Raw genomic sequence first — 21605 nt, 5'->3', positions numbered from 1 at the left:
TGGGGCGACAGCTGTTGGTGCGCGACGGACTGGACCAATGGGACGTTCCAAGGACAGGACGGGGCAACCACCGTGCAAACGTGACCAACACGACCAGGCCAGCACAACCACCGTGCACAACAGGGACAGGACCAGCGGGGCAAGGACAGATCTGACGGGTCAACGGACCTGTCATCCAAAAAAAATTCTTCAAAAAATCTTTTTTCAATCTCCTTTCTCTAACCAAGGTTCGCACGCACAAGCACAAAAGGTCAGATTTGTGCAATTTTGGCCCAGAAATTTGGGGCTTCTCCAGACTGAGTACTGTTCATGCAAAATTGAGGCATCTGCATCAGAAATTGCAGACATTGTGCATATTTGAATTGGGGATTTCGCCAAAATTATTGAAATTTTGCTCATCTAAGTGAATTTTCTCAACATTGGATCCATAAAATTTGGGGCTTTTATCATATTGGTGAAATTCTATTCAGCTGAGTCAAATTGCTTGACATTAGTGCACATTAGGACCTGAAAATTTTGGGGTTTTTGAAAAATTTTGTGAAATTTTGCTAATTTTTCCCGGTTTATGCTTTCAAGAACATGTATTAATGCAATTGGGACAGATTCGTTAGTGAAATTTGGCGGTTTTGCTGAAATTGCTCTATTTTGATAAAACTGGCCTGTTCTATGCATGACAGAGAAAATGCAGATGTGTGGTTGATGCTTTGAGCACAAAAATTTTGGGGCTTTTGACCATTCATGTCAAATTTTATGCCCGTGGGTACATGTACAACAGAAATTGCAGCTAAAATTTTGGGATTTCTCATGGAATGTGATGCATATGCCCCTGGAACAGCTGTAATCAGTTGTGGAATGTTGTAGCACATGGTTTGGTGCTTCTGAAAATTTAATTACAGATCTAAAATCTGTGCTTCTACGTGGTCATTTATTGCTGGTTGGTACTGGTTTGTACCTTAGTCACTTGGATGACAGTTTTGGGCCTGCATTTGCTGATTTTTTTGTCACATTTGGGCTAAAAATCATGGCTGGCAGCATTGACAGCAGTAATCTCATGCACATAAAGAAGCTTGAAGGAGCACATAACTTTGTAGTTTGGGAAAAGCAGTGCTACAATATCCTATTGCAAAAGAAGCAGGCAAAGCCAATCAAAACACAAGAAGCAAAGCCCACGGACATGAAACAGGAAGATTGGGATGAGTTAAATGAGCTTGCACGCTTAACCATCGAGCTATCGATTTCTAATGCCTTGTTGTTTAACATTGAAGGTTTGGATTCTGCATATGCTATATGGACTAGATTGGAAGAACTGTATGCACAGAAGAGTGCTGCAAGCAGAGTGTATTGGCTGAAAAAGCTTATGGATTTGCGTATGAAAGAGGGTACAGCAATGTCTACTCACTTGAGTGAGTTTAACTCCATTTTCAGCCAACTGGTTGTATGATTGATGAGGAATTTAAGGCTACTTTCTTGCTTTGCACTCTGCCAGAGAGTTGGGATACATTAAGGACTGCTATGAGCAATTCTAATGTGTTCCTTTTGTATGCTGATGTAGAGAGTGCTCTACTCATGGAAGAAATGAATCGGCAGAACAATGCATCCAGTAAATCTTCAAGTGCTTTGCATATGAGGGGCAGATCACAGTAGAAAGGCAAATATGATAGCAAGGGACGCAGTAAATCACGTGGCAAAGATGTTGAATGCCATCATTGTGGCAAGAAGGGTCACTTTAAATGTGACTACTACGAATGGAAAAAAGAGAGGAAAGGGCAAGAAGAAAGATGATAGTAAGGAAGAGAAGAAGGACAGTCAGCCTAAGAAGAGCATTGTAAAAATTGAAGAAATGAATGTAGTCATTCGTGACAGTGATAGTGGGAGTGACGTACTTTTTATCTCTTCACACTTTGGTGCACATGCTTTACTTGCAGATACAGATGATGACATGCATACCTGAATTCTCGATTCAGGTGCTTCCTTTCATGTCACCCCTCATCAAGAGTGGTTCTCTACCTACATAGAGGGTCGACATGGTGTTGTCCATCTTGGGGACAACTATGCATGTGACATTGCAGGTATTGGTAATGTGCAGTTGCAGTTTCAGCATGGCTCTGTCTTTATACTTCAGCATGTACGGCGCATACCTCAGCTCAAGAAGAGCTTGATTAGCATAGGGCAGCTAGATGATGATGGTTTTCATACCACCTTTGGTGATGGAAAATGGAAGATCTGTAAGGGATCTAGGGTTATTACCAGAGGTTGCAAGAGTGATACTTTGTATCCACTTCATGTATCTAGTGTGTGTGACCATATTGTTGCCATGACCGAGCAGCCAATTGTTTCTTTATGGCATGGCCGGTTGGGGGACATGAGTCAAACAGAAATGAAAGTACTTTCTCGGTTGGGTTACTTGCCTTGTCTTCGTTATGCTGATTTTGAGCATTGTGATCATTGCATTTATGGTAAACATGCACAGACATCTCACAAAAAGTCTCTTTCTTTGAAATTTTCTCCTCTAGGGTTAGTACATTCACATATATGTCAAATGCCAGGATTATCTTTAGGGGGAAAGAAATATTTTGTCACCTTTGTTGATGATGCTACACGGAAGGTATGGGTTTACCCTATTCGTAGCAAGGATGAAGGGCTCGACAAGTTTAAAAAATTATTGGCATTGGCTGAAAATCAAATTGATAAGACACTTAAGTTTCTTCGCTCTAACAATGGTGGGCAATATGTGTCCAAGGCCTTTCAAGCATATTGTGACAGCAAAAGGATAAAGAGGAAGCTCACTGCCCCTCATAATCGACTCCAAAATGGAGTTGCACAGCGTATGAATCGGACCATACAGAATAAGGTCCGTACGATGCTGTCTCATGCTGCATTACCCCATGGATTTTGGGTAGAGGCTGTTATGACAACCGTTCACTTAATTAATTGGTCACCAAACACGTCTTTGGGGGGAGGGGGAGTTCCCCAAGAAGCGTGGTCAGGCAAGCCACCTTTATATGCTCACCTGAAAGTGTTTGGCTACGAGGCTTTTGTGCACATTCGTAAAGATAAACGCAACAAACTTGAGCCAAAGTCCTGTAAATGCATTTTCCTAGGATGGTGACGAGGGTGAAATGGAGTATAGATTGTGGGATCCCGAGAAAAGGAAAGTAGTACACAAAAATGATGTTATTTTTCGGGAAGATCGCATGCATAAACAGTTCGAAAAGACTAAGAAGGTCCGTAGGATTGTATTCCGGGAAAAAATACCTTTCGGACAGCAAAATGTGCCTGCTGTACAACAGCAAATACCTGCTGTAAATAAACCTGTAAATGCAAAAAATGATGCTGGAAATGATCAGCCAGCTATTGCCCATGATAATGAGCCACTACATATGCAGGAATAGCCAGGACAGCAAGCTGCTAATGCTGATTTGCAGGCTGAAATGCTAGAATAGCATACTGAAAATGGAAATTTGTAGGAACAGCCAGCAAATAAGATCATTGGGTTAGGAGATTGTCTAGGGCTGCTAGACAACCTGACAGATTTGTTCCTAGTGCAAACAATGTGGCTGATTATGTCATGTTGACAGACTGTGGTGAACCGTCTTGCTTCAAGGAAGAAATGGACATACAAGATAGCAAGAAATGGTATAAAGCCATGTTATTAGAGATGGAATCTCTTGAGAAAAATGGCACTTGGGACTTCGTGCAATTACCTAAAGGGCAAAAAACACTTCCATGCAAATGGGTTTACAAGATGAAGGTCACTTCTGGTTCCTCACCAAAGTAAAAGCAAGATTGGTTGAAAAGGGGTACAAGTAGGAGCAAGGAATTGACTTTGATGAGATTTTCTAACCTGTAGTCAAGATGACTACATTGAGAACCATTTTGGGCTTGGTTGCAATTGAAGATATAGAACTCATACAGATGGATGTAAAGACTGCATTTTTACATGGTGATCTGCATGAAGACATATATATGCAGCAGCATGAAGGATTTGTGAAAAAAGGGAAAGAAAAGATGGTATGTAAACTCAAAAGAAGTTTGTATGGGCTAAAACAAGCATCAAGAGAATGGCATCATAAGTTTGATACATTCATGCAGTCTCAAGGTTTCCATAGAAGTCAAGTGGAGCATTGCTTGTACACCAAGAAGGCAGCAAATGATAGCCTGATTACCTTGGTCTTGTATGTAGATGACAGCCTAACTGCTAGCAGGGATACTCATGCCTTGAACTCACTGAAGCAAAGTTTTCATGGCAGCTTTCACATGAAGGATCTTGGTGATGCAAATCACATTCTTGGCATGTGAATACTCACAGATAGGTCAACAGGCTTACTCTATCTATCTCCACAGGAGTATATCTCCAAGGTTTTGCAGCGTTTCAATATGGAAGGAGAGAAAACAATTGGGGTTCCATTGCCTCCATATGTGAAACTCAATGCAGAGGACAACCCTACATCTGATTATGAGAAGGTTGAAATGACCAAGATACCATATGCTTCAGCTGTTGGAAATTTGATGTATGCTATGGTTGTTGCACGTCCTGACATTGCCTTTGCAATGGGAGTGGTTAGCAGATACATGGCAAACCCTAGCAAGAAGCATTGGGATGCAGTGAAAGATATTATGAGATACCTCAAAGACACAAAGGAGTTATGCATCTGCTTTGGGAAGCAGAAGACATCTGCTCAGCTTCCCAAGGTCAAGAATATGCAATCTCCATCACCAAAATGGTCTCCAATGGTTGGGAAATGGCCCCACAAGCTAGCAACAACAGTCCAACACCTCTTCCCAATAGCTCCAAAATGAAAAAACGAGATTCCCCTCTCCCTTTAGCCCTATTTAACCTTTCCCCTACTTGCACGGGCAAGTTTTGCCAAGTGGCAACTTTCTTAATCCATTTTCAGCAATTTCCAACCATTTAATTAATTTTCAGAATTAATTAATTCTGAAAATTAATTCAGCCCTTAATCCATGCCTAGAAAATTGACCTTGCTCATCCAAAATTAATTGGCTACGCCATTTGCAACCCAAAGTGGTCCCATGCATTAATTGACCCTTGGACATGCATTAATCTATTAATTAATGCCTAGGCCCTAGTGTCACCACTGACACTTAATGGCCAATAATGGTCCTAGGGGCAAACTGACCCATAGTTCACCTAAGATTCTAACAAGTATAACTTGTTACAACTTTTTCCTTTGACACCCATCTTTTTCACAGGGTCCTTGGGCCTTCAACTGTAAAAAAGTAGCTTGCACCTCACATGTGCATCTTTTAATTGCACATTTGATTAATCCTTTAATTAAATGTCAATTAAACATAAGCAAAGCATCAAATTTTCACGTCCTCGTGACACAGATTACGAAGGCTGATGTGATTGATGTACTTTTGTCAGTTGATGATGGTATCACTCAGACTTGGATTGTAGACTCTGGTGACTCTTTCCATGTAACTCCTTGCTTGGAGTGTTTTGCTATGTTCAATGCAGGCAGTTATGGAAAAGTGTACCTTGGAAATAACCATGCTTGCAGCATTGATGGAATTGGCACTGTACACTTGTCTTTAGATAATGGGCAAGAGCTTGTGTTAAAAGATGTCATATATGTGCCTGACATCAAAAAGAGTTTACTATTCATTGGTCAGCTTGACTTGCCTGGTTACACTATACTGTTTGGTGGTGGTTTGTGAAAATTGAAAAAGGGTTCCATGCTGATTGCAAAAGCAACCAAGAAGGGCACTTTGTATTGTTTACATTGTAAAGCTTTGAATGGCAAGCTACTTGCCCTTGCTGAAATTGGTTGTCATTTGGAGTTGTGGCATAAGAGATTGGGCCATATGAGCCAAAAAGGACTTGATGTCCTTACCTCTTTGAAGACAGTTAATGAAAAAGGCTCTAAACTTGATTTTTGTAATGACTGCCAATTTGGAAAGCAAATGAAAAATTCATTTTACTCTGGTGTCTCTCGTAAGTCCAATGTCTTGGACTTAGTACATTCTGATGTATGTAGTACACCCGTGAAATCGTTGGGTGGTGCTGCATATTTTGTCTCTTTTATTGATGATTGTTCCAGGAAGATTTGGGTTTTATCTATTGAAAAAGAAAAGCGAAGTGTTTGTTGTTTTTAAAACTTTTCATGCATTCGTGACCACTCAAACAGGTAGAAAGCTGAAATGCTTGAGAATTGATGATGGGGGTGAGTTCACATATATTGAATTCAAGTCTTTTTGTGACTTGCATGGAATTAAGAGGGAGCTTACAACTCCTTACAGCCCTTCTTCAAATGGGGTGGCTGAAAGATATGATAGGACTTTATGTGAAAGAGTGCAGTTCATGCTGTGCACTGTTAATCTTCCTCATGAATTTTGGGGAGAGGCACTTAAAACCGCGGTTCACATTTGCAACCGCTCTCCAAAAAAGTCCTTAAATAATGGCATCCCTAAGGAGGTTTGATCTAGCAAATCGGCCTCATATGACCATTTACGAATATTCGGTTGTGATGCCTTCGTGCATGTTAGAGATGAGCTAAGAAGTAAACTTGACCCGAAATCCACAAAAGGCAAATATTTTCAAGGGCTATGGTGATGAGGGTGTATATGGCTGCAAAGTGTAGTTACCTCAGTCTAAGAAAATTATTCGCAGCCGTAATGTTGTGTTTAATGAGGAAATTTTGCTAAAAGGTACTTTAGCCTCTAATGAAGATATGAAAAAGGTCAAATTTCAGAATTTGTAGCCACCTATTACTTCAGATGATGAGCCTCATGATGCTGTACCACAGGCTGAAACTGATGATCACCCGGTTATTTTTTAGCTAGATGATTATGGACAGCAAATACAAGCACAAGGAGGTCATGGACAGCAAGATAGACTTGTTGATTATGAAATGCAGGTGCTGGTAATGAAAATGAAGGTGTTGTACAGCATGAACAGTATGCTGAAAATGGCTTACAGCAACCAATAAATGCTGAAAATAACATACCTCCAGATGTAGACCCGATTCCTGAAAATGTAGATCATTGGGTACGCAGGTCTACATGTTTAAGAAGGCAACCACATAGGTATGACCCCTCTTTGCACTATGTGATGCTTACAGATGAGGGTGAGCCTCTTACATATAAAGAGGCTAAGTCATGCAAATTCAGTAATAAGTGGGAGCTAGCTATGCAAGAAGAGATTAAATCTCTGCATGCCAATGATACTTGGGATCTTGTGTCGTTGCCCAAAGGAAGAAAGCCTCTTCCAAACAAATGGGTTTACAAAGTTAAGACAGTTGATGGGAAACCCAAGTACAAAGCAAGATTGGTTGCCAAAGGGTATGCATAGAAGGAAGGGATTGACTTCTAAGAGGTCTTCTTATCTGTTGTGAAGATGACCACTCTACGTGTGCTTTTTGCTCTCACTGTTGTATTGGACTTAGAGCTGTACCAAATGGATGTTGAAACAGCTTTTCTGCATGGTGACATAATCCTCGAGCAAACCAAGGAGAAAATTGATTTGACAGCTTACTGATTATTGACAGCAAAAGGCACTTGAATTAGTGGAGGAGATCAAAGAATCTCAATTCTACTCCATCTATTTGCAACTAAAGCTAAAGAAATATTGAAGGAGTGTCAGTAGGCTATCCATTCTCCAAGATTAAAGTGGTAAGGTGTGCATTTCAATTTATGTGAACTTTATGCTTGTTGTAATTAGTGATTAATCAAGTTATTTACCACCCTATCCGAGAAGGAAGGCTGGTTTCATGTGAGCTTTTGGCTAACATATTGATACCCATCTTGTTGTATGCGAATGATGTGGTACTAATCGCAAATTCACTGGAAGGCTTGCAAAGACACCTAGATGTTTTGCAAGCATTTTGCATGGATAGAGGATCAATAGTGAGCCTTTGGAAGACCAAGGTAATGGTGTTTAATACCACACAAGCTTGGGTGACCCGAGCAGGACGTCAATTTACTCTTGACAAGGATATAGTTAAGTACACTAGGTCCTATGTATATCTGAGAGTCACATTGACATGACTTAAATTTTCATTGTGAGATGCAACAGCTAGTACATTGGATAGATGTTATGTTGCACTTGGAGCACTTGAGGAAAAATGTGCACATGCTCAATGCCAAGAATCTTGGACTAAATTATGGCTATTTGATACTCCCAACAGACTTTGTTGAGCTAAAAATACATTAAAAACTTATTAGCTCTTTAAAACAGCCCCACAACATGTAAATTACCAAAATTTTCGTTGAATCCTAAATAGTTTATGACTCATAAGTAAAAGCCTAATCCTTTTGTATCTATAAATAGACATGTTTCCCACCATTCAATCTATCCTTGTCTTGCAAGTTTCAGCCATCAGTCCTCTTCCACTAGCTGTACAGTCCCCAACCGCTACCACTACGTGGTCTACAGTTGTCGCCCAACCTCCCACTGCTACCAGTGATTAGCTACCATCATCTTCAAGCGGTTACATTGTTGTTTACTAGTTCCAACCCCAGAGACCACTACTTCTCGTTTCCAGCCTGCTTTTCTTCAATTACCAGCATCGGCCGGATTTGCATTTGCACCTACAGCATGTCATTTTTGTGTTTTGAGCACTTACTCTTCATCAATCTCTACTCCGACTCGCACCTATGGTCATAGATGCATTATTTCATACCGTAACTTGCTTATAGAGAATATGGGAGCTCCCTAGATATAGATATCCACGATTGGCAATAACTTTCTCCAAATAGCTAGCAAAGAGTGGGGATACATATTCTTGGTATGTGGAGATGTAATCATGGTTCAAGACAAATGGATTAGAGATGGATGGCAGATGCACTCCCACCACTCCAATACAATTTGGATTACCCATACTTCGATCTCACGCATACAAAGTGGAATCAAGTTATTATGGCAGATATTGTGAAGACTCGTACAGATCATATATAGGTGTATCCCCTAGAGCCCCTTCGTACGAAAATGGCACAATATCGTCATTTTCTACATATGTCAACAGTGATTCATTGTCAAGCTAGTATACATGGATGTCCACTTCTCCCATGAGATACCAAGTGCTATTGGACAAATGCAAACATCATTACACTAGCTCAGGATTGAGGATGGTACACACACGTCTAAGGATGCACACATCTGCCAATTGTGCCTCTAGGAGCTTGCATGTGAGGAGCATTTTATTTGTAGATGTACAGTATTTTATGAGATCAAAGAGAGATTCCATTGCCTTTTTTAGGAGGGGTTTGGGCCTCTCCACAGAGTGATGGAGTACAAGGACCAAAGATGCCTAAGATTGTTCTTATTGGAGTTCCGGGCATACAGAGAGAAGCTTCTCAGATGCAAGACAAAAACACAAGCAGAGTCGACAAGTGAGCCAATTCTTACAGAGTTTTTCAATATTAGCTCCAGAGCTAGCTCACTACATGCTGCTATTACATAAGCTACCACTACAGCAGCACCACCACACCACCCATGAGTCAACGGGGTCACACCAGACCGGACACCCACACTCTGCATAGAATGGAACCCACCACCCCGTCATCGTGCACAGTATCCTTACCTCTACCAGATTCAAGCCATCATCACTTGCCATTAGAGATGAGTATCTCCCCTTAGTGAGCTCGATATCTTGGGCCACCCCATGACAAACATTATTGCCTTGAAGAGGGCTATCATTCTAGTACTTGCATCTTTTGAGTGTCAGATTGCAGCCCACTCGGCAACTCACTGTCTTGTGTTCACTCTCTCTCTCTCTCTTTCTCTCTCTCTCTCTCTCTCCATTTCCGACGAAATGTACACCAACACTAACAAATGTGACACAAAAGATACTTGCTCTACATTGTTCGCCATGATCCCTATTGGTGGTGCTCCCACCATTATTAATGATGATCATAACAAATGAGGTATACATAAACCACCCTGAGCATAACCAGCTCCTCATGATGGAAATCAGCAAAGGTCTGCCTCTAATTATCCTATGGAGCTAACTGTCTATCCTGAGATGCAAGGATAATGCACAGAGAAACTAACATACACTGCCTTACTTCAAACATCTCCTTATAAATTTTCAAACATTTTCAGTACCCTATTTTGAAGGCTTCTACTTTACAAGGCATTTTGCATTACATCTATGAGAAACCACGAGAGTTCAACCAGGCCAGATTGAATATGATCCATGAATAGTACAAAGTCCCAAGAATGAACAACCATCTACCAAGTATAAGGGTGATAAGTTAGCACCCATTACACAGACCTATGTAGATCTGAAGATTCAGCTTCACACAAAATCCACTTGAACAGTTAAGCTCTTGACTTGTATGCTTTTTTTTCTTCTAACAGTTCAATAAAACAACCCAAGCCATTACAAATATTTGACTTTATAACAAGGATTGGTGACTCTACACTCTATCTACTATATAGAAAACATTTTGACACCACAGCAACATAGGAACAAATAAGCAAATTCACATTAGCATGTTTCAAAATCAATATCACACCTCTATCTGAAAAATCACACTGTCCATATCGACAGTCGACACTCCTTTGCATTTTACCCGTACTATACGGTCACGCTTCCAATAGTAATGGAAGTTGATTAGCATGTTATGAGTCAAACCATCCCTTCCTGAAGAAACAATGAGCATTATTAGACATCTATCTATTGAGCTTTAAAAATGAATTACAAACTTAAAACGTTAATTAGCTACTTAAAACAGCCCAAAAACATAAGATTACCAAAGTTTCCTAGAGAATTAACGAAGTGTCTGTGTCCCATAAGCCAAAACCCTAATTTTGGGAGGATCCACATCTATAAATAGAAAGGCTGCCCACCAATCAGCCCCATCCTTGTTTTGCAAATTCTCCACCAGCGTGCCCCCAATCTCCACCGCTCTACATCACTGACATGTAGTTGTAACACACACACTGCCTCCATATATGTTGCCTTGTACCTTGTATGCTCAAAGTATACCCAAGGGATTCACCACGGACAAATTACAAAATCACGTAAGTGCAAGGAAGGCGGGGTTTTCCCAAAAGTACATAAGCGTATACATTAGGGGTGGGCCCCCGTTAACTTCCCCCTCCAATTGTAAAAGTAAGAAAAGCGTGGCGTGGGGGGGAGTGAGTTCAATATATTCCATAATGACATACATTTCATAGTACTAAATTCTTAAGTATACACCCCTAGCCACATATATTTTGAAATCGGCCTTCTTTCCATGGATAGGTGGTAATTCCCTGATTACAACCTAGTTACAACACCAATATTTATTACAAAACTAAGAAATGCAAATTAACTCACAATTTTGGACAATTGACACCTTGTTGGCCCCAAAATTGGCATCCCTTTCGGTATTTCTTTAACTTAATTGAAGAAGAAGTTAATATACTATGGGATTTTCCCAATCCCTCTCAGTATTCCAACTCTCCTTGTTGTCCAAAATGACCAGCAAGTCTTCAATCTATTTACCCTTGACTCGGACAGTCAATTTGCCTTCATCCGCTTTGATAGTGATGGAAAATGCCCAAAATTCATTTATTTGTTGGTCCCTCCACTTGAATTTGAATGAAAACAGCTTCAGCCCTGTTGAATCCAAGTCTTGGAGCTTCCAATTTTTGGCACACTAGCACCCTCTCTTAGATCCCGAGAGTGGTTGAATGCCTAAAATGTGCATAAAACGAAGCATAGAAGCTTGAGACAAAGGCTTCATGAAGATATCCACTGCATTGTTCACCAATAGGCCACCACTACTCGAACTCCGAAATCTGCTCTCAAACATAATGATACTAAATCTCAATCTAACTTCCATGAGCATGAAACATGAGGTTCTTTGCAAGAGCAAGAGTGCTCTAGTTGTCAACCCATAGCAAGGTAGGTCTCGACTAAGGGAAACTAATCTCTACAAGCATGCAACAAAGTCACACCACCTCTTGTGCAATTGAATATAATACTTGATACTCAACCTCCATCAATGAAAGAGCCATAGTAGGGTGCTTCTTACTACTCCAAGACAATATACTAGATCCAAGGAAGAAGGCAAATCCAATAGTCAAATGTTGAGTATCGACGTCTCTAGCTCAATGAGAGTCGCTCCATCCAGTAAGAGTGGTTCCCCTCTTGATACATGATCCCGTAGGATCAGGTCCCCTATAAGTATTGCAAGATGCAAAGAGTGGCTTGCCAATGAGCCTAAAGGAATCTTCACGAAAGAAGACAACAAGGCTATCACATAGAAAATGTGGAGCCAAGTGTGGATAAGCCAAATGAGAGATCCAATGAGGCACCAATAGGGGGCAGCGTCAGAAAGGCAATCACCTGCTGAAGTAAGTTTGGACTCCGGATCCATAGAGAAGGGATAGGTTTGCAAGAAGCCTTGCCAAATTCCAACAAAAGCTTAGAGATGTATCTATGCCTCCAAATATGGACCTAGCATAGGAGATGACCGATCAGCAGCAAAAGGGCCACCCACAATAGAAAAGGGCCAACCAGCAGCCAAAAAACCTAAAAGGAGAAAGCAAGACCACTACCATAGAGGAATGTCTAGCCAACAAAGGAAAAGGACCGCAAAAAGCCAAAGCTGCCACAAAAAGCAAAAGTGGTCAGTACATGTGGGATAGGTTGACATATAAAAGGTGCCCAAGGGTCTACCAGAACAAACATGCTAGGGATGAGTGAACTAAAGGGCACGACTCGGGCTAGAGTTCTGCACGTCCTCTTCTAACTCACACTTAGGCTCACAACCAAGAAATGGATACAAAGAGAGACAAGAAATGACATGACTACTAACATCTACAGGACGTACGCTTGGTATTTTCGCTTTGACATGTGCCTATACAATGCTGCTTTAAACACAACCAGCCTGCAACCAACATCAGCCTCCTCCTCAGCTAGCACATTGAAGTGCTATGTCAAGTAGTGTGGAATCTAGGCATCCCATCGCCTTCCATGTCAATGTTACTTCACCTCTCTCCTTCTTGCCATTATTGTTAATGTAAATATGGAATTAATTTTACATTCAGCAAGTGCTACCCGAATTTACTTGTAGAGTCAAATGAGGTCTATCATGGCCTTGGAGTGGTAGCTCCTGAGGCCTCCTACACCGACAAATACCGGATTTTGCATGCAATCCTTTCCATCACCAATAAATGGCATCAATCATTAATTATTCCGAGCACGAGTACAAGGTAAGAATCTATCTCACCATATCCACCACCCGATTGCCTCCTACACCGACAAAGTCCAAAGTTGGCACACAATCCTTTCCATCATCAATAAATGGCATCAATCATCGATTATTCTGAGCATGAGTACAAGGTGAGAATCTCATCTCACCAAATCCACCACCTGATTGCACATGTCACCAATGTCTACCTCTCTTATAGTAGTGTCTCGACTCCCACACCACCCTATTCACAACGAAAATTTTGACCTATCAAGTGTAAACCATCATAGTCTCATAAGCTTCCAAGAGTCTTTTGCCTGCCATTGCATCATGTGTAAAGAGCAAATTGTTGCTCAAATACCAATGAAACACCAACCTAGATCTAACCCACACGAGACATATCACAAGCCAATCTCATCTAGAATGAAACATAGACGAAAGAACATCAACTCACCTTAGAGTAAACAAGCTTTTTCCCAAGCCTTAGACCAACAATAGCAAGCCACATTTGTGTCATTAGGGCTGATGTCCCATATGACCAACCCATGTTAAACTAAAAAAGGTCAACAACCGCTCATCAAACTGTGAAGGAAACTACTAGGGTTTGCACTGAGGACACACAGAGTGTACGACCACGACACAAACACAAAGAGACAGACACAAACACAAAGGGCAAAACTCAAACCCTAAACGCAAAACGCAAAACTCAAAACTCTAACACAAACAGAAGAAGAGAGAGAGAGAGAACACAACTCTAAAGTGAATGAATGCTATAAATGAATATAAGAGTGTACAGTGTGCTCAAGGGCAGAGCAATGTCAGAGTGTGACGTCCATCGAAGACGGATCCCAAGTCTGTGACCACCAGTCGGAGTGTTGAATAGTGAATGGCAGCAAGCTGGTCACCAAAACGCAGCAGTCTGGAGGCTGGAAACTGGTAAACGCAGCAGTGTACCACCGATCGGAGGCTGGAAACTGTGCACAGTCTGTTGTAAACAGCAAGCTGAAACAATGCGTGAGAGTGTCAGGGCCTGCAATGCTAAAAACGCAAGTTGGCTGACCCTGGAGATGATGGACAACAGGCTTAACAACAGTCTGGAGCAGTCACCAACAGCTAAGAGTTGTCGCCTACAGCAATGGACAGGCTGAAGCTAATGTAACTGCAGTCAATGATGGCTGGACAGCAAATGGAGACAGGCTGCAGGCTGGAAACTGGGCACCAACAACAGCAGAGGGTGTATGGGCTGGTATAACCTGCAAACAAGGATGATGGCTGAATGGGGGCAACCTGTCTACTTATAGATGTGGAAGGGCACCCCAAAAATTAGGGTTTCCACTAAACTCTCTCAAACCGCTCCCCGTTTTAGGATTTCCACTGAACTCTCTCGAACCGCTCCTCGTTTCAGGGTTTTACTCTAAAAGAGCATTTTTAGTGTGATTTGGGGCTGTTTAAGAGGCTAATCAGCAAGTAATGCATATTTTAGCTCAGCACTCCCTCTCAGGCCCAAAACTAAGCTAAAAGGTTAGGCTAGCCATTGTGATGTGTATGTACCCCAAGGCGTCCCACCCCAAAGCAACCAAGGCATCGGACAAAGGGTGCACGTCGGCTACCCAGCCGCCTACCAAGACTACAGAGGCGATAGTTTATCTTACCAAGGAAATCCAAGTAGTCACCCCAGTGAGGATAGGAGTGACATTTAATGTTTGTGACCTTAATGTCACATTAAATATCATTTTAATGTCACATTAATGTCACAAAGGCTGATGAAACTACATGTGATAAGTGAAGTAAATTTGATGGGATGCGGCCGAATGAGTAAAAGTGACCCAAAAGATAGGAGTAGGGAGGGTACACCCGACACATCACAAAACAGTACAAGCTAACCTATCCACTCAAGGTGTCGATGACGAGGAAAAATAGATGATGAGGTATCCATGTGATGAAAAAGGATGGTAGTATAGTAACAACAGCTGCCGGTGGAAACAGCTTAGGATCCACGCAAGTGGTGCTCTGCACGATGAGATGCAAAGTATGTACATACTGAAGAATGCTCATGCAACAGGTGCCATTTGGACAATGTCCCTCGTGGGAAAGTTGTTCACTTGCCCAAGCGCCCTAGTACAAGGATAATGTAATCATGCAATGCAAAGAGTAAGGTACAACAGGGGGAAGAAGCCGATGTCGAAGACAAAGTGCTGAAGCCTCTAGAATACTAAGAAGGGTAGCAACCCCATCTCAACCTGGATGTAGATGCCGAAGAAGGAAGAGGAGCCTGATGTCGGTCTTCATATGGTGCCAATAACCATAAGGAATGAAAGAAGATGAAGTGGATGAAACACCCCGCTAGAAGAGCAAGGTAGAAGTCACTGCCATGATAGCATCGAGAGAGATGCTGCACGATCCGCCTCGGGAGGGGAAACCGCTATGCTAAAAGAAGAGCAAGCACTCCTAGGATGATGAAACCATGAAAGCAACGGTATGCATCCCCACGTCTCTAGCCCAAGGAGGATCAAAGCAATCTGTAAGTTAGCCCTACATTGAAAGACAAAACCCTGCAAAAAAAATGAGAATCTACAAACACAGAGGTTAGTGGTGAGATGCTCCAAAGCAAAACAGAACAGAAAGAAAATCTAACTCAAAAATAAATGCAATGAATGTGTCTATGTGTGAGTAAATGCAACGGAAGACAAAAAATTTGGAAAGAGTAAGGATAATGAATCCCATGGGCCCGATCTAAGAGTGCGAAAAATGAATGCTAGACTGACCTAGGGTATTCGAAAGGACCTAGAGACATGCGAGTCGAAGAAGGTAGGGAGGAAGATGAGATAGATACATGAAGTGCAACGGGATTGGAACTTGCAGACCAATCAACCAATCCCTCAAGGGTAGTGAAAGAGATAGGCTACTGAGGCTGTACTCAAGCCACATGGCCAACAGCAACGGCAAGTGCTGAAGGAGCAGATGAAGCAGGAGCGAAAGGCGTAGCCTCACTGAACTATGCAGCCGTAGCGGTCTGCTAAGGCTTTTTAGGTGGAAGACCTTGGGCCTTGGAGCGACACTCCTCGTCCACATGGCCTGCTCTCTGGCAATGTATGCAAAATTAGTTTTTCCTACGGAGTTACTGCTAGATAGGTCTAGATTCTTTGGTTCCATCTGAGGAAGAGGAGTCACCCTTTGATTGGCTTGCCTTCGCATATAGCGAGTTCTTGCCACTAGTAGTTGTCCCTCCCGAAGAAGAGGCAACCAACCCCCTCTGCGCTCTGAATAAGACTGTGATGAGGATTTTTTGTGGACTTGATTATACAACCTCGCGTAATGCAAGAATTGGCACTCAAACTCGTAGAAGGTTGGCAATCTAAGTTGGGAGATGATGTGTTGAATGAAATTGAAGTACTTGTAAGGCAACTTATTCAAGAAGAATGTAACCTTATCATCATCTAACTTTGGAGACCCAGTAGTAGCGAACTCGGGAAGTAACCACCTATATTCAGTCAGCTTGACTTTTAGATCATCATCTTCCTTAATAGAGAACTCTTAAAGCTCAAAGTCGAGATTGATGCGCCCAGTACAATCACGAGCTGCATAGCGGTCGAGAAGGTGACTTCAACGCTCTGACGTGAGCAGGAAGTGCTACAACTGAGAGTGAAACTCAGGAAGTAATCCTTGCATCAGCTCAACATTGATTGTGGCAATGCGGGCTCTCCATTGACGGATGTAATCAGGATGAGCTAGTCGAGGGTCCGGCATAGGCTCTAGAACAATGAGGAGGTCCCAAAGACCCTAAGACTCAAGCACTTGTCGCATGAAATTAGACCAAGTGATGAAATTTGACCCATTAAAACGTGTCTTATTCGTGAAGGCATTCTTGGCAGTTGCAACAGGAGTGGTAGTGCTCAAAGATGGATAGTGTGAAAAAATATAGTGTGGGTAGAATGGGGCAGTGGAGTACACTTGGGAATGGGCCTCAGAGTGCCCACCAGGCATGCGTGTAGTGTAAGGTGGATCCATAGATAGGGATGGGTTGACTAGGCATGGGCATGGTAGCCACATGAGGAACCCAAGGAGGTGGAACGGGAACATGGTGAGCAAAAGATGGGAATCCCTGCGTAGGTGTAACCCAAGGAGAGTGTGAAAACACATCATAAACTCAGGATGGAAACCCCTGCGTATGAGTGGTCATGTGAGATGTGAAGCTAGGGATAGTGAGGGGAATGCCCATCACAATCAACCCAAGAGTTATGGGTGTGCTCCTTTGCTAAAAGGTGAGAGGCATTGTGTTAAAGGATGGCATTCCCCCTAACCAAGTACCATGTTGCAAAGAGGTAGAGAATGGGGTGGAGAAGGAAAATGTGCTAGGAGCGGAGATGGAAGATCCAACCCCTAGGGTGTGTGATGCAGATGTGGAGTGTAATCCAAGGTTTTGGAAAGATGATGAGGGGTGTGATATAGAAGAGGATAGGATGGGAGGGAAGTGAGAAGTGTATGTGATATGCTCAAATGAAACAGAAGCTGTAGATGTACCTAAATTTCGTCTACTTCGTGAGCCCCCCTTTATTGAAGTTCACATACGCAAAGCCATCCGAATCCTGTACCTCAAAAGAAGAAACAAGTAAAGGTTCTGATTCATGCAACACAAAAGAATTGTACAAACCTGACATTGGACCTGGCTAAGATGATGAAGATGGATCGCCAGACGTTCCGAATGCCGTATGTCCTCTATGATCGGAGAGGTGGCCAGCCTCACCAACCGGTCCGGATGTGGTAGCAAAACTAGGAGGGATGTAAATATCACCATACTTGTTGCGATAGTACTCCTCAAAGTCCTCTGTTGTGTTAGTGAAATCTGGTGAAGGTGGAGTGTCGTCCTCCTCACCGAGTCCATAATGCCATCTCAGGGCCTCCAATGATGGAGAAGTCTGATAAGACATCATAGGAACTGGAGAAGAAGGTATCTGGAACATTGTGATTCAGTTACGAGTTGTATTATGTGCCTCGCACAAAGACTAGCTCTCCATAATATCCACAGGATACTCTTTACGAGAGCACCGGCTCTGATACCATGTGAAGGAAACTGCTAAGGTTTGCACTGAGAACACACAAAGTGTATGACCACGACAAAAACACAAAGAGACAAACACAGACACAGAGGGCAAAACTCAAACCCTAAATGCAAAACTCAAAACTCAAACACAAACAGAAGAAGGGAGAGAGAGAACACAACTCTGAAGAGAATGAATTATGTAAATGAATGTAAGAGTATACAGTGTGCTCAAGGGCAGAGCAATGTCGAAGCGTGACATCCACCGAAGACGGATCCCAAGTCTATGACTACCAGTCGGAGTGTAGGAGTGCTAAATAGTGAATGGCAACAGGCTAGTCACCAAAATGCAGCAGTCTGGAAGCTGGAAATTGGTAAACACAGCAGTGTACCACCGATCGAAGGTGTGTGAGAGTATCAAGGCTTGCAATGCTGAAAACGCAAGCTAGCTGACCTTGGAGATGATGGAAAGCAAGCTGAACAGCAGTCTAGAACAGTCTGGAGCAGTCGCCAACAACTAAGAGCTGTCGCCTACACCAATGGACAGGCTGAAGATAATGTGGCTGCAGTCGATGATGGCTGGACAGCAAATGGAGGCGAGCTGTAGGCTGAAAACTGGGAGCCAACAACAGCCAAGGGTGTGTGGGCTGGTGTAACTTGCAAACAAGGATGATGGCTGAATGGGGGCAGCCTGTCTATTTATAGATACGGAAGGGTGGCCCAAAAATTAGGGTTTCCACTAAACTCTCTCGAACCGCTCCCCGTTTTAGGGTTTCCTAAACTCTCTCGAACCGCTCCTCGTTTTAGAGTTTTACTCTAAAAGAGCATTTTTAGTGTGTTTTGGGGCTGTTTAAGTGGCTAATCAGCAAGTAATGCATATTTTAGCTCAACACAAACTACCACTTAAACCCTTATTAGTTCATTTAAAACAGCCCCAAAACTCAATTTATACCAAGGTTTCTATGTCCCAAAAGCAAACGCCCAAACTTTTGGGAGGATCCACATCTATAAATAGGTCTACAACCCTCCACTAGTGGATACCTCAAGTCATGGCACAGCCAGCCATCACCCAACTCCAGGAGACCTGTTCAAACAGCACCTACTGCTGTGTTTGCTGCAAGTGCTTCATCAGCAACCTGTCCACATCAGTTCGCACTGCCACCAGCCATTCAGGCTCTGTTTCCACCTGTCCTAGGCAGCAGAAAACTGTCTTTCCAGCATAAAGGCAGTCGTCTGCATGACGCAGAGCATCTTCAGGCTGCTGCACATGTAAAATGTCCATTTAGGATCCAATCTACACATGAGATACGACACAAGCTATATCCATGAACATATAGAGGACGGACATTTGACTCACCTCCCTGCGATAGAGCCAAATGGGCTCACCCCTAAGCCAACACACCAGTCACAACAATGTCCCAAGAGTTTGCGTCCCATACCACCAGCCCAAACCATCCCAATGTATAAATGCATCGGCCAATGAGCCAAGAGTCCAAAGAGTGATGATCACACAATAATGTGCACAATAGGGCCCTTGAGTGCTACAAACAGGACTCTACTGTCCCAACCCTAAATGTTCGTGGATATAGCTTATGTCATTTCATGCGTGTAGATTGGATCCTAGGTGGATGTTTCACCATCTTCTGGAGCTGTCCAGCTTGTGTTTTCCAGCTGCCATCTGGCATATTCACACCTATGCAAGCCGCCATGCTGCCACTACTATTTATCAACTTGGTCCATACAATTTCATCACTTTGATCTACACTTACAGTGGCTGATTGCATACAGAGGCTCTTTGCTGTAATTCAAAATCCATTCACAATATGACACGCTCTTCGGTTCATTGCTACTTTGCTTCACTCTAAGAAACAGAGGTTTGAGGTTATTGTATTCACTTGGCATAGTGTGTTTTCAGCATTCATTTGCTTTCATTCTGAGTTACTCTTCACCTTTAAGTTCTATCATTCTATCATTGTGTTTTTCCATACACTTGGTGTTTATCTTCTTTGCTCGAGTATTTCTTTACAACCCACAACATCCCAATAGAGATGCTAGACAAGACGGTCAATGGGCCTAGATTCCAAGTGTGGTGATATCACAAGATGTGGTACAAATAAGCCCTTAGGGCTTGTTTATAAGACTCCTTGACCACCCTAGCCTACAGGTGCATTTATATTATACCTAGTCAAGTAAGTGGCCCAAGGCTGTAATTAATGCTAAGGATGCCCATCCTGAATATCTAATGATGTAACAAGGAGCCTACTAATGTAATAAGCTCCTATGGCCTATAAATAGGATACCTCAACCACCCTAACACAAGGATGCATTTATATATAGTCAGCTAAGTGACCCAAGGTTGTAATCAATACTAAGGGTGCCCATACCTAATATCCAGCAATGTAGCAAGGAGCCTATTGATTAATGGTCCCATGAGAGACATGCAAGATCTTTGAAGAAATCAAGGATAAAGCTCCACTACTTGAGGCATGAGCAAGGGATCCCTAACAACAATGAGGCACTAACCACGTTAGTCTCAAGACTTGGATTCAATAGGGCCGAAGCTATTTTCAATAAAATTCAAGTGTAGGGACCAGCAAATCAATGAATTTGGGGCATTTTCCATATCCATCAAAGCGGGCGAAGGCCAATTGACTGCTCGAATCAAGGGGCAAATCAAATTGAAGACTTGTTGGACATTTTGGACAGCAAGGGGAGTTGGAATACCAAAAGGGATTGGGAGAATCCCATTGTACATCAACTTTTTCTTCAATTAAGTTAAAGAAATATCTAAAGGGGTGCCAGTTTTGGGGCCAACAGGGTGTCCATTGTCCAAGATTGTAAGTTATTTTGCATTTCTCAGTTTTGTAATAAATGTTACTGTTGTAACTAAGTTGTAATCAAGGAATTACCACACATCCACGGAAGGAAGGCTAGTTTCATGGTTCCTTTAGCCGTCAGCATGGTTTACCACACTGAGTTGGATACCATGAAAGAGCAACATGTTGCTAATTCGAACTTTGCTAATGTTTATGATCAACTTTGCAATGGCCAAAGGCATGAACACTTTATGCTAAGAGATGGTTCTAATGATGCGTGGATGATTGTGTGTCACAAAGCAATTAGGGGCCAGAGTTATCACTGAAAGTCATGCTCCTCCGTATGCAAGACAAAGAGGTATTGATACCACGGTCAAGGCAATGGAACATTTCTTTTATTAGCCGGCTTTGAGACATGATGTAGAACTGTTTGTTAAGACATGCATCGTATATCGAAAGGTAAAGAATAATAGGCAAAAGATGCTCGGTTAATTGCAGCCCTTGCCTATTCCAAATAGGCCTTGGTAGATCATTGCAATGGACTTTATGTTTGAGCTTCCTAAGACACCTACAGGAAATGATCGGATATGGACTATTATTTG

The 21605-nt window shown here is 42.4% G+C and overlaps 1 protein-coding gene across 2 annotated transcripts in view; it reads right to left on the bottom strand.

Moving 5' to 3' along the window:
• Positions 1-21605, bottom strand: part of LOC148009685 (uncharacterized) — a 45707-nt gene that overhangs the window by 3823 nt on the left and 20279 nt on the right. For both annotated transcript variants that reach the window (XR_015689791.1, XM_087673463.1), the window contains exon 2: positions 10483-10610. Coding sequence is in view for 1 of the 2 variants with exons in the window: in XM_087673463.1 (XP_087529589.1) it covers positions 10483-10610 (128 nt within the window). In the remaining variant the exon portion in view is untranslated. The remainder of the gene's footprint in view (positions 1-10482; positions 10611-21605) is intronic.

Source organism: Lygodium microphyllum, chromosome 30, assembly GCF_053477565.2.
Source record: "Lygodium microphyllum isolate KBCC chromosome 30, Lygodium_microphyllum_v1.1.10, whole genome shotgun sequence".
Lineage (NCBI taxonomy): Eukaryota > Viridiplantae > Streptophyta > Polypodiopsida > Schizaeales > Lygodiaceae > Lygodium > Lygodium microphyllum.
This window is presented reverse-complemented; position numbering and strand designations above follow the sequence as displayed.